General features: G+C 35.8%; 1 protein-coding gene across 6 annotated transcripts in view; it reads right to left on the bottom strand.

Moving 5' to 3' along the window:
• The window catches only part of MAP4K3 (mitogen-activated protein kinase kinase kinase kinase 3), a 188559-nt gene that overhangs the window by 61003 nt on the left and 112828 nt on the right, over nt 1-14728 (bottom strand). For 5 of the 6 annotated variants that reach the window (XR_008682395.2, XM_055399283.2, XM_055399285.2 and 2 more), the window contains exons 5-13: nt 14438-14493; nt 13832-13879; nt 11387-11429; nt 9855-9927; nt 5914-6045; nt 5656-5718; nt 5488-5569; nt 5280-5390; nt 363-441 (exon numbers count right to left, since the gene is read on the bottom strand). Coding sequence is in view for 5 of the 6 variants with exons in the window: in XM_055399283.2 (XP_055255258.1) it covers nt 363-441; nt 5280-5390; nt 5488-5569; nt 5656-5718; nt 5914-6045; nt 9855-9927; nt 11387-11429; nt 13832-13879; nt 14438-14493 (687 nt within the window). In the remaining variant the exon portion in view is untranslated. Of the gene's footprint in view, nt 1-362; nt 442-5279; nt 5391-5487; nt 5570-5655; nt 5719-5913; nt 6046-9854; nt 9928-11386; nt 11430-13831; nt 13880-14437; nt 14494-14728 lie in introns of those variants that run through there. The other variant, XM_055399288.2, reaches the window with a different exon arrangement.

The following is a 14728-nucleotide window of genomic DNA, read 5'->3' as shown; positions in this document are numbered from 1 at the left end:
TTGCCATTTCCTTCTCCAATGTGTGAAAGTGGAAAGTGAAAAGTTAAAGTGAAGTCGCTCAGTCTACTAACAAGGAAGTTTAGGGAGCGCTGCCTTGATTCCTTCTATCCTGCCTACTCTAGGAATTTTATTCCTCTTCCCAAATAATAACAACATAAATACACATCCCCAGCCACCGCCAGAAAGCTCCCAGGAGCAAGAAAACAAAATTCTTACTGCCTTAATTAAACTCTACCTTTCAAAGCATCTAAAACATGAAAACTATTTGGAAGAAAATGGAGCAAAAATAATGGCAACTAAATTACAACTTGAAATCTTATTTTTCATTGTTAAATTACAAACTCTATACAATATATACTTACAGTTTATCTCCGAGCGTGTTTTTTCTTCTCTTACATTTCTACTCGTTGAGTGAATCCTATGTGGGACAGCAACAAGAGGCTAGGAAAAAACAAAGTCAAGGACAAGTCACTGTCTTGTCCACAGAATTACCCACATATGAAAGAAATCTCTCACTTTACATAAAAATGGCAACAAAATACAACTTTATTATTACTATTTTTAAATGGCAACCACAAATTGAAAACTCTTTTCTTTTCAAATTGGGAGTTTAAGATTAGGAATAAACATTATCCACAGCAGGTTCCCAATAAGTTTTCTTATGAAAGTGTTAGTTGCTCAGTTGTGTGCAACTAACTCTTTGTGGTCCCATGGACTGTAGCCTGCCAGGCTCCTCTGTCCATGGGATTCTACAGGCAAGAATACTGGAGTGGATAGTCATTCTCTTCTCCAGGTGATCTTCCCGACCCATGGATTGAACTCAGGTCTCAGGCATTGCAGGCATATTCTTATAAGTGAATATAGGAGTGTTCTTATGAGTTGAATATAAATAAATATTCAAAAATGAATACTTTTACAATACAACAGGTGTTCAAAAGCTGCAGCAAGCTTTCCCTGTTTCAGAGGAGAAAACTGTAATTAAAAAAAAAATCTGCCTCAATTTCTTATATCAAGGATAAAATAAATGAAATGAAATAATGCTAAAGGCATTAATGATTTATGGTCGTCTTACCTAGTAAACACATTTCCCCCACCTTAATGGTTTTTCTTATAGAAGCAGCACTTTATTTTCTTTCCTTTTACTTTATGAAATTCTCTCTATGTGTACTGTCACATTCAGAGAGAGGTATCCTGGGGGAGGGGAAGTGGGGGTGAGTTACTAACACATGGACATTCTCCAATCTTCATGAAGTAAAAATGGCTCTATCTGAAAAGCTTCTGCGACTTCATTCTTTATACTCTATGCCAGCATCTATTTCATGTACCAAATAGGTTTTTCTCCCTGTGTGTGGAACATTATCTTTAAAGTTATTAGCTGTGAAGAAGATACATTCTTACATCTATCTTTTTGGAAAATGTAACTCATAAATACTTGAGCTCAAATTCTTAAGACTCTATAAGGCAAATCAAGAACAGGACTCAAGTTAACTATTCTCAATGCAGACATCTCTCAGGAAATAAAGATATATGAATCTGAGAGACCCAAATATGAAAACAGTGGGTAATAAAACAGAAGCAAAAATAACTTTTAAAAGTATTTAAACTTCAAACATACACAGTGAGTTGCAGTTTACAAAGTGCTTTCATATACCTCAGCCCATTTTGTTCTCAAACTTGTGAAACAAATCTTTATCTTCATTTTATAGATGAGGACATTCAGCTAGTTAGCTGCAGAATGAGAAAAACCCTGGACTTTTGATAACATATTTGGAGCAAAAACAAGCAAAAATGGGTATCATGTTAGATTAGTAACACACATTGCTGTTGTCACTGAACATGGATGAAATCTGCCCTTTCTACGAGAATCGTTTTACTTTCCCAGCTTCAAAGGTAAAATTATAAAGTTATTAAATCTTATAATGTTGTACCTAGTAAGTGGGTTAACATATAGAAGAAAATACTATGAAGTAAAAACCAGAATCACTATTACTTCAACATGCAGTACTTCTAAAACAGAAATTACATGGGAACCCTACATGAAAAGTGGCCTTTCTTCCACTGTGAATAATATATAATAAATTAAAGAAAAACTAAAGACTACAGTAGAACTAGTACACGTGCTAAATATTTTCAAGAAAATTCAGTTTCCACAATATATATATAGTATCAGCAACTGCTGAAATACTGCTGCTGCTGCGTCACTTCAGTCGTGTCCGACTCTGTGTGACCCCATAGACAGAAGCCCACCAGGCTCCCCCGTCCCTGGGATTCTCCAGGCAAGAACACGGGAGTGGGTCGCCATTTCCTTCTCCAATGTGTGAAAGTGAAAAGTGAAGTCGCTCAGTCATGTCCGACCCTTAGCGACCCCATGGACTGCAGCCTACCAGGCTCCTCCATCCATGGGATTCTCCAGGCAATAGTACTGGAGTGGCTTGCCATTGCCTTCTCCGCTGAAATACTAAACACATTCAAATTCTGAGTGACAATACGGCACTTAGCAATTACAAATCATTTGCAAATAGTAAGACAGATATTACTTTTTACGCATAACATATACTGTAGTATATATATACAAATTACTATAAATTTCTCTGGGGAAAGTATGATCAAAAAAAAATAAAAAGATCTTAAACTGTGGTCAGAAGAAAAGCTACCCCCATCCTTAACCTATAATTATAATACCAATAACACCGTCTTGATAAGGAGAAATTTCTTTCTCTGCCATATGAGAAAATTTCAGAAGTCTTTACTCTACAGCTTGCTTCTACATTTGGTTTATTATTTCTCCTCTTTAAACACATTTTAAAGGACTTTATAATCCAGCACACCAAGTAAACAGGCTGAAGCAAGAGACAACAGCGCAGCATCCAATGCACTGAAAGAGTACAGGTAGTTCATGTCCTGAATCTTGATACGCACAAATTTCAGTTACTATAATATAGTTAAATTATACTAGTCCTCTCTAACATGATTCAAATTTTAGTCACCAATGTATTAACTGTATATTATAAATTATTAATTATGTATTATTCAGTATATTAGTATCTTATCATCATTCAGTATAATGATTGTAATTGCATAAGATAGAAACTTCACTGTGAGCTCTTCAGTCCACAAATGACTATAGACTTATGTGTGTGTGTTAGTCACAGTCGTGTCTAACTCTTTGTGACCCCATGGACTGTAGCCCACTGGAGTCCTCTGTACACGGGATTCTGCAGGCAAGAATACTCAAGTAGGTTGCCATTTCCTTCTCCAAGGGATCGTTCTTCCTGACCCAGAGACTGAACCCGGGCCTCCCGCATTGCAAGCAGACTATTTACTGACTGAGCCACCAGGCAAGACAATTTATAGTCTATTTATAATAACAGATGTACATCATGATCAGTAGCTAATCACATCACCACTTTCAAAGTACATCTGTGAATGATCCCTGAGCATCTGTTATTCAATTCATGCACAGACAGCAAAGTGTGTAGCTGTGTTGTTTCCCTGTCTCCCAGGGATAATATACTCACGTGACATTTTTACAAAAACTCGTAACTGAAAGAAGGAATTAACCAATAAAGATAAAACTGCTGCAAAGAAATGGAAAGTGATCACTCTGGATTAATGTTGGAAATGAAACTACAAGATAAAACAGACAATAGTGAGAATGCTGACATTGCCGCTGTTCAAGAGACTGCAGACATACAGACATGGTAACTTAGTGAAGGTGAATCTGCCACAAGTTAAGAAGTTCTGATAAAAAGGATGAAGATGCCCTAGAAGAAGGGGCACTAGCAAAAAATTTCACATCACAGGAATACTGAGATTATTTATACATTGCAAGTTCAAAGGATAAAATGCTAGGGGCACTCTGAACTTAGGAAAATGACATTCAGCAAAGCATAAAAATACCTGCTCCGTGTCATGAAGTTAAATGACAAGAAGAAGGCAGACACTGTGCAGTCTACTCAATAAACAGACTACTTGATAGTGAAATAATCCACCGAAGTGGTTTTTTTATTTAAACAAAGAAAAGAAACAATACTCACAGGTTCTAATATATCACAATGTACTAAATATTAGTTTCACTATTTTTCACTTCTCTATACATTTAAAACTGACAAGAGAGATTCTAATCTTCTGACAAAAACTTTTTAAGATCACAAAACAATTATAATTTTCCTTATGGACAATTTAGATTGCTTTGCAGGATTTCAGCTCACTTGATCATTTTTACAGTCCTTTACTACTATCCAAATCAAGGCAAAACCTATATATTAAAGAAGAATTTATAAAGCAAAACAACAAAACCCAATTTCTCCCTAGTATAAAATCAATAATATTTAATAATTTTTAAGTGTTTTAAATTTCCAAATGTCTTTCTAGACCTTTAAACAAAAGGACAGTGGCTTATTTACAGCTGTATAAATATAAGTTAGAACAGTGGTGAACTGATTGAAAGGTTCTCTGACCTAAGATAAGCTAAGACCATCTTTCTGACCACCGAGAGCCATAGCTTCTTCAGTATCATCACTAAAATTTACACCATTTTAAGTACCTTCTAAAAGCCAGTCAAGTTCAAGACTATCCACCTCAGCTACATACTCAGTAACAGAATCCTGACATGTAACATATATGAGTTGATCTTTGGTGTCACAATTATTAGCTGGGTAAGGAATGCTAAATATGCCAACCAAAGTGAAAGCTTCCTTTTATATCTATTCTCCCATCACACTAGGGTTAATTAATTCTCTAATTACACTGGATAAACATAGCAGACAATTAGGGTATTAGTCACCAACAAAGTCAATCCTATACTTTCCACTAACCATGAATAACTCATGAAGTACTGTGCATGGATTCTTTTTGAGAAGAAAACAGAACAGAAATTTTGTGTATATTCTAACATCTTGTATAGGTGGTTCCCATTTGCAATGGTTCTCTTTTACAATGGATTATTTATTTGGCAACTTCATCTAAAATGACTACTTTAAAATAAATGGAGTGATTTCAAGAAGTGGATTAGATGATTCTGCCTTTACTATTGGACTTCCCTGCCTGCAATGCAGCCTTTACCTTTAATATTTTCAGAAAACAGTCTTCCAAAGTAGTCAACAGAAAAAACTCAGCTCATGACTTCTCTAGGACAGGCAAAATCAAGGGGTTATTTCTTCCCTCAAGAGTTTATTTAAATTAGACCCAGACCTTAAGCAAACTGATTCCGCGATGTATATACTCATATACATACATTACATATACCACTTGGTAAAAACGGTAAAAACAGTTCCTACCTCAGGATCATCATCATCAAAATCATGGTAAGTGGAATGATCTGGGTTATTCACTTTATCCAACAGTTCAATTGCCAAAGACCGTGTCAAAGGCTGTGTGACAAACGGGTGCTACAAAAATAAAAAAAACATAGTACTTATTAGAAGTCTTGATTAAGTGACATCTTACCTTTTGGAAAAAAGACATTTTTCAGGGCAAAAATGATACCTGCAGTAACTTTTCAGCAGTAGGTCTTTTCTTCGGATTTTTGGTAAGTGCCATTTTCACAAAATGATGAAAACTATTTGACCTAAGAAATTTTGAAAATCAGATGATAAAATTTCAATTCTGTTTTTTGCTCATGACTATAAAAGTAAATAGCACAAAAATACTTACCACTTCATTTTATCCTTTAGTTTAGGAGGCTGAAAATTGCTTTTTGTCATTAGAAATAATGCTCTGAAAAATCAACAATCATTACACAGCATTTTAAGACTGCATACTTTAGTATAAAACATTAATTCTGCTACTACTATTCCCAAATAAGTTGAAGCAAAACCAAGAATGCTATTTGGTCATGACATGATGAATAATATTGGGAGGGGGACGGGACCTTAACTGAAGCACAGCATTCTTTAGGTAGGACACACTGACCTCATCGGGTGTAGGTCAAACATAGGAGGCTGCAGCTCGGCAAGTTCGATGGCAGTGATCCCCACTGCCCAGAGATCACACAGCTGATTGTACCCTCCTTTCCTCTCAACAGCTGCGACTTCTGGAGCCATCCTGGAGGAAATATTCCAGAGAAGAAAAACCTGTTTACTGTATTTTATCTTCTTACTCCCACCAGACACATGGAACCATCACTGTGTAAACTGAGGCCTACTTAGACCTTGACATCTGAAAAATAAGTATGGAGTACTTAAGATGGCTCGTACTTCCCAAGATTGCGACATCTCATAAGATGAGATCGCGACATCTCTTAAGACCCTCCCCATCCCCAGCTCCTACTGGTTTCTCATCTGTTACTTTGCTAAGTTAGCTATTTAGTATAGAGGTTTATAACAATTTACAAATGTAATAGAGCAAAATGTACTAAATTTGTCCAAACCCCAATCTCTCTTCCTTTGTATATGCAAAATTCTATAGAGAAATAACATACAGTGATAAATAATTTATCATTTTTAGTTCTTCCTTTTTACATCAATAACTGCTATCCGGTCTCTGTTTTCACTTGACCAAAACTATTTACCAGGGCACCAAGAAGCTTGATTTAGTACTTAACTCGTATTTACTATAAACTTAATTGGTGTGTGGAAAGCTATAAAAATGACTGCTTTTTTTAAACAAATGTATTTACTCAGAGGAAAGTTACCTAATTCAGTAAATTTTTTCTTTCAACTTTATTGTAGTCTTATTCTATCTCTATAAATCTATATTTTATTAAATATTTACACTGATTTTCAAATATAAAAAATTTCAAATTCTAAGCAGTAGTTCTGAAAAATAACTACATGAGATAACACTTCAACTCTTACATAAAAAGTATGATTTAACTAGGCAGGCTTTCAAGAATGTTTATTTTCCTGGTATTATTTCAGGAAAAGTCAAGGAAGTCAGTCAAGTTAACAAACAAACAATAAAACTCCTTCTAAATTTATAAACCCTTGATCTTAAGATGGTTTTTAACTTTAAAGTAGCTCTTATGACTATGCAAATTATCATAAGAAAAGTGAATTTTTAAGGATTTTATTGGTGGCTAGGTTCCAGCCAGCTGTGGAAATGCCCTATAGAGGATGAAGGTGCACACAGGCAGCACCTTAACGAGCTCACAGGTGATGCTCCCTCTTCCTCTACAAAAATATGAGTGACAGATTCCACCCCATGCACTTCTCCTGCCAATTAAGTTGCATCCTTACCACAGCCAACTGAGTCATCTGTAAACCTGTTTGTTACACTTGTTTCTATGAATATGTAATTTAATTAAATATTATAAAAACTAATTTATTATGAAGGTAAAAAGAATAAGTTGTCATGAAAATGATAATGTATGCTTTAGAAAAGATTCTTGAAGACAAGTTTCTAAAGATGAAAAACCAAAAAAATTTGGCAAACCAGGTTAAGAACAGGACAGCTGTAAAAGATTAGGAAGGCTACACACTGCATGATTCCATTTGCATGATACTGTGGGAAAAGGCAAAACTACAGAGACAAAAATCAGATCAGCTGCTGCCAGAGGCTAGAGATGGGCAAAAATAGTTTATGAAAAGGGGACAAAAGGAAACTTTCCTGGGTGATGGAAACCTATGTTTTACAGTGATTGTGGTGATATTTTTTACAGCCACAGAATTTCTCAACATTCACAGAATCATACACCTAATAATGTTACATTTATACCTCAACAAACCTGACAGGCTAGGCTCTCACTAGACTTTCAGTTCAGTTCAGTTCAGTCGCTCAGTCATGTCCAACTCTTTGTGACCCCATGAACCACAGCACGCCAGGCCTCTCTGTCCATCACCAACTCCCGGAGTTCACTCAAACTCATGTCCATCGAGTCGGTGATGCCATCCAGCCATCTCATTCTCTGTCGTCCCCGTCTCCTCCCACCCCCAATGCCTCCTAGCATCAGACTCTTTTCCAGTGAGTCAACTCATCGCATGAGGTGGCTAAAGTATTGGAGTTTCAGCTTTAGCATCAGTCCTTCCAATGAACACCAAGGATTGATCTCCTCTAGAATGGACTGGTTGGATCTCCTTGCAGTCCAAGGGACTCTCAAGAGTCTTCTCCAGCACCACAGTTCAAAAGCATCAATTCTTTGGCGATCAGCTTTCTTCACAGTCCAACTCTCACATCCATACATGACCACGGGAAAAACCATAGCCTTGACTAGACGGACCTTGGTTGGCAAAGTAATGTCTCTGCTTTTTAATATGCTATCTAGGCTGGTCATAACTTTCCTTCCAAGGAGTAAGCGTCTTTTAATTTCCTGGCTGAAATCAGCATCCACAATGATTTTGGAGCCCAAAAAAATAAAGTCTGACACTGTTTTCACTGTTTCCCCATCTATTTCCCATGAAGTGGACCAGACTTTAGAGAAACACAAACTAAAAATCATGGTTCATTTGCATATACTTTGCCAACAAAGGTCCGTCTAGTCAAGGCTGTGGTTTTTCCAGTGGTCATGTATGGATGTGAGAGTTGGACTGTGAAGAAAGCTGAGCGCTGAAGAACTGATGCTTTTGAACTGTGGTGTTGGAGAAGACTCTTGAGAGTCCCTTGGACCGCAAAGAGGTCCAACCAGTCCATCCTAAAGGAGATCAGTTCTGAGTGTTCATTGGAAGGACTGATGCTAAAGTTGAAACTCCAATACTTCGGCCACCTCATGCGAAGAGTTGACTCACTGGAAAAGACGCTGATGCTGGGAGGGATTGGGGGCAGGAGGAGAAGGGGACGACAGAGGATGAGATGGCTGGATGGCATCACCAACTCGTGGACATGAGTTTGAGTATACTCCGGGAGCTGGTGATGGACAGGGAGACCTGGCGTGCTGCGATTCATGGGGTCGCAAAGAGTCAGACACGACTAAGCGACTGAACTGAACTGAATTAGTTATCTGCACAAAGACAAGGCCTTGATCCTATATCAGAAGACTACCCCCTGCCAAAAATAAGTACACTCACCTTAAACTGAAGTAAAATGTTTAAAGTACATGTGTAGTGTATTGAGATTTGCCAATATCACAGAATTTTTTTGATTAACTGAAATAACAGCCAACCTTAGTGACAGTGAATGAGAGATTCTGTTAATATTCTACATCCCTAGAGTTTAGGTGGGAAAAACATGATACTAGAGAGTTGAAGAGTCAGAGGAAAATCATGTTAGATTCTGAAGACTGCATGAGAGCTCCTCCAGATGTTTAAAATCAAACTGAGGAGACAGAGTACCTAAAAAGAGTTGTAACAGATAACTCTTTAATCTCTTATTCCTCTCAGAAATCAACCCCAAATAATGAGAACAAAAAGGGAAATATAAACATATCATCTTTGAAAAATCTAGAAGACACATTTGGACAGAAGTAAAATAATAGTAAATGATGTGGCAAATAGGAGGAAGGACAAATCTAAGAGTGTGTGGAGGAAAAGACCAACGAGCAAGTCAAGAGCCCCAGAAATAAGTAAAATTTAATGTAAGCCAATTATCACTTTACTGATGACTAGGTTCCTTCCAACTAGTTGGTTCAAAAAGTTTTGAGCAAGAGAATACTGTGAATAATATAATGTTGGAAAATTCATCAGAATACGGACTGATCTATGAAAATACATACAATATGTGTAGGACCAAGAGTTGAGGGTTTTTTGGGGGCAAAACTGGAACTATCAGGTTTGTGTCAGGTTTTCTAAAAGCCACATCAATCTTTAATGCCTTTTCTACTTAATGAAAAATAACATGGTAGAATATTCAATGATTAGGTAATTCATCCACAGTGTATATGCCTAAATTGCTTGGCCTGTTGATGACCTCCTTAATATAAACACTGCATACAATAATGATAGAAAAACAGAAAGTTAAACTATCAGTCAAAATAAAATTACCAATATGGTGTACCAATGAAAGACTTCCGTTTGGCAATTGTAGCTGTTATCTGAGCAGACACCCCAAAATCAGCTATTAAAAAAAGAGAGAAACATTTAGAAAATAAAACTGAAAGTAAAATTAAAGTAACATGAAAACATTTCAATAATTATTTTAATTAATTTCATAGAAATGAGATATTCCCAAACATCACTCTAAAATCTTTAAGCGGACTAGCATTAAAATATCATGAAATATGGTGCATGATAGCCATGTGGATTCCCATACATCCCCACACGAATCAAACGACCACAAAAGTCAAGATTAATAATTTTGATGAAGAAACAATTGATAGACTCTAACCTGCCAGACTTAATGCTATAATTTCTAAGTCCCAGGACCTGAAATTCAAGTAAAGTCGCTGGAAGGGACCTTAAGTAGGAATACATTCCATTCATTTCCTGCCCTACATGTGACATCTCACATAAAAAAAATAATAATAATAAATCTCTACTGGCAAATCTACCATGAAACAACACTGAAACAGACGTTTTCTAAAAATCTTACCTTGGCAATACATTCTAATACCAATACCAATCACCATCAAGAAATTTATCTTTGTGTCATTTTTATGTTGTTATTTAAGTATGTTGAATTCTATATTTTCTAGTTTTTTAATGAATGATTTATAAATCTTTACAAACTAAGATATAAAGGCACATAATATTGACACAAAACATTAAATTGCAGATGGAAATTGTTCACTAAGCCATCAATAGTTAGATAGCTGCTTTTCTCATATATAGAGGTGACTTAGGAAATTATTTTATTCAAATTATTATACTTTAAAATTTGCTTAGTCCTATTATAGGCTATAGATCAAAATAGTTTTATCTTATTTTTAGAAAATAAATATTTAAATTTTGATTTTATAGTGGTATGTAGTTCAAAATAATTCTTTCAAGCCTAACAGACACAATTTTATAAAGTTACTATATGGTACATATTTTCTATCTTAAACTTTCAAATTAAGTTATATTTTATGTTTTGAACTGCTTTAATCATAGGGTGACAACCAAAAGTTACAAAATAAAAGCCCATTTAGCATCTAAATCGCATTCTTGTATAAGTTAATACTGTGTTTTATTTTAAAAGCTTACGTAAGTAGGTAGGATTTTTGGCATTATTGATTTTTTGCTTTTGTCTGTTTGCCTTGCTTTTTGGTTACAGTGTAATTTTGTACAGATTTCTTACTAGAAGTCCCATTCCTTTAGGGTTATAGGTGAAAGAATTTTGAAGGTATATTATTTCACTATTCATTATACCATCAATCATTATTTATAACAAATCTGTCATATGTGAAGGACAAATGTGATTCCCATTTAAGAGGAAACAGATACAGAGAGATTATATATGCTATGTTCAGCAATGAAATTTCTACCTAAAAATATATAGACACTGCTAAAAGGGGAAACCTAGTCCTACAGAGTAAAGCAAACTTACTATGCTTTGAAATAAATTTGTGTAAGTGATAAAACTCAAATTTACTTACCTAATTTTACATGACCATTATCCGTTAATAGAATGTTAGCTCCCTTCAAAGTGAGAACATTTTAGTTAAAGTAGGAAATATTTTAGCAGACCGCACATGTAATACATTAAACATACACATTTAAAATAACAAATGGCAGCCTCAGACCTAGAAATGCTTATGATTTAAAGTATGCCCAATTAACATGTTACATAGAAATACTGCCTCCAAAAGGTACTACAGGCTGCACCCCCCTCCTCCCTGGGCAACTTTTAAATGAGAAAGCAAAAGTAAGCAGCCTCTATGGTTCAGGATGCAATCAATTACATAAGAGAAAGTTTGGGGAAAAAATATCAGGAAATCCCTTCTCACACCCCAAAGAGGAAGAAATAACCAAAATCTGCACCCCCTGATATTACTGTAGCTCTAAGGAGTAATGGGAGACATGACAAAAAGGAAAAAAAACTAAAGTAGCGATTTCAACTTGAATTAGGTGCTAGCATCTAGACTCTTGCAGAGTCTTCAATTTGTTTTCTCCAGATTAATTTTTTAAAAATTACAGTTTATATCATGTCACCTGTGGTTATGATGCTTCCTTCCTTCCATCCATTCATCCATCTACACACCCATTTATCCCTCCTTCCCTGAGAGACTACCAGCAACCAGAGGCTATTTTAAGCTCTGGGGTTATAGTAACAAAAAAGTTACAGCTCTCATGGAGCTTACATCCAAGTAGCAGAGAAAGAAAATCTAAAAATGAACACACACACACATCACATGAATGAATGAACCAACAAATGGGTCAAAGACAGATACAGGTAAGTACTCTGAAGATAAATCTGGAAGAAAAGTCCTCTCTAAGGCAGTGATAATTACACAGAGATCCAGATGAAGAGGGGTAAGAGTCATGCTAAAATCTAGAACATTCCAGTAATAGCAAATACAAAGTCCTGGGACCAGAATGAACTTGACATGTTCCAGGAACTGCAAGTTTAGTGTGGCTACAACAGAACGAGTAAAGCGAAGAGGCATGTGAAGTGAGGCTGGAGAGGAAAGCAGGGGCCAGATCATGCGTAACTTTAACGGCCACGTTAAAAATCTGAATATATATGGAGCATCATGGGAAGCCAATGGCAGTTTGTAAGTAGAAGGGTGACAAGATCTGAGTTAAAAAGGTCACTTCGGTTGTGAGGTAGAGAACTGACTGTAGGCCCACTCAAGAATGGGAGCAGGAAGACCAGTTAGAAGGTTATTCCATAAGTCCAGATGAGATGTAACAGTGGCTTAGACAGGGGAGAAATAGTGGCAATGCCCAGAATCTACCTAATCAGGTCCAAACTGTGGAGTCCAGCACACAAATTCTTGCAGAATGGAGCACCAAACCCCCTGGCCAACCCCAACTCTTAACACTCTCCTACATTTTCTTCTCTTCAATCTGTAAGATGCGGACTTTACAATCCCTAAAATGACCCCACAATTTCTGATCTCTGTATCTTTGCCCACACCGTTCCCTCTGCTTAGAAAGCATTCCAACCTCCATTTCCAACAAAAATCTATCACTTCTTCCAGATCACTGAACTGCCAATGATAGAATCTTTCTTGATTTACTTATCTTCTTAGGATCCCTCCTATCTTTGAATCCAAGGCTCCATTCTTATGTCTTTTAAGTGGTTTATGAATCATACTTAAAGCAGAGGATCTCAGCAGGTGATCTGAGAGTCCACTGAAATTTCATGCACAGTTTGAAGGCATGAGCATAAGGGCATTTTCTGAGCAGAGAGCCCATGGCTTTCATCAGAGAGTCAACGAACACACGATCCACCCCTCCCCCCAAAAGGGCTAGAACCTTTCTGTTAAGCGAAAATCTCAGGAAACAAAAGGGGGAGTGAAAAAGCAGGAGGTGAGGTGGATGAGGAAGAAAGAAGCAAGACTGACATCTTTGGAGATAACCTCAGCGCCCACCACAGGGGTGTTTCACCAAGCATGCCTGCAGCACCTGCTCCCCCGCCAGTTAAAGACTAGTGGAAAAGGGCAAGGTTTAATTATCCATCTTGATACATTATTAAAGACAGGTAAGACTGCCAAAATTTACTAAACATCTTACAGAAAAAAAACTGAACAAACATTTTGGCCAACCAGAAATTTCCTAAAGACCATAAATTAATGGAAGTTATGGACCTAATTTACATTTTATAAATAAATAACTACAAACAAGATAAAATGTGTTATTAAAACATGAATCCACAATTGTACTCTTTAAAGGCATGAACTTGATGGTATGTAAACTGTATCTCAATAGAGCTGCTATAAAAAAATAATGAAAATCTTCAAAGTATCACTCAACTTTATTATAGTAACATATTAAGACAACAAATTCATCAAATAGAATGACTGAGACAATTTTGCTCAGTTTGATCAGAATATTTTAAGAAGAAGAGGGCCATTAAGTAAATATACGATATATACCTTTATATCTCTGTGCATTTTTCCTTTACTGTGAAGATAGTATAATCCCTGGAGTTTAAAAAAAAAAAAAAAAGGCAGAAACAGTAATAAGACTTTACTACAAAAAACACTCTAGGATTTAAAGTGGTTAACTGAGTAGTAGTCTCTACTTATTTACTCATCACAGGAAGCTCTAGGGACAATCACTTTATTTTACTGGAATATCCAAAAAGATAAAAGAATCAAGAAAATGAAAGAGGCAGAGCTCACTCTGAACTGCTAATTTTCCTAAGACAAATAATTTTCACTAAACTCTGCTCAGTTTGAAATATCATTTTAAAAATAAATATCCAATTAGTATCAGAATGAGTTTCAATTCCATAAGAGTGTTTAATTTTCAAGACTTTCTTTGGTACTAAGAGACATATAAAAATAAATAAGCAAATCCAATTTTAAGAGATATTATCATACTAAAGCTTTAAATAGTTTATTTACAAATATAATTTGCAAATTCAAGAATTTTCCCAACTGGAATATTTAATCCTTATTCTACTTAACAGGTTATACACAATAATCAGACATTTAGTTTAATAAAGAACATTACTTTTCAATTAGCATTGAATTTACCTGTAGTGTTTCTCTGCTAACATACGCTATTTGCAGTTCTGAGAGAGGTCCCGTTACTATAAGAGGAGAAAATTAATGTTAATAAAATTACTCGAAGTGTGTTTTTTCAATAAAAGACAGAGTTGTAAAAGTTCCACTAAGCAACAGACTTAATATATTTAAATTCTACTAAAATGTAAGCTCCATGAGGGCAGGAATTAAAAAAAATCTGATTTGCTCATTGTATCCCCAGTGTTTAGAACAGTGCCTAGCATGGAAAGGCTACTGAGTAAATGTTCAAAGAATGAATAG

Source organism: Moschus berezovskii, chromosome 11 (assembly GCF_049115385.1).
Source record: "Moschus berezovskii isolate FMDL1 chromosome 11, NW_MosBer_1.0, whole genome shotgun sequence".
NCBI classification, from domain to species: domain Eukaryota; kingdom Metazoa; phylum Chordata; class Mammalia; order Artiodactyla; family Moschidae; genus Moschus; species Moschus berezovskii.
Note: the sequence above shows the minus strand (reverse complement) of the source record. Positions and strands in the feature narration are given on the sequence as shown.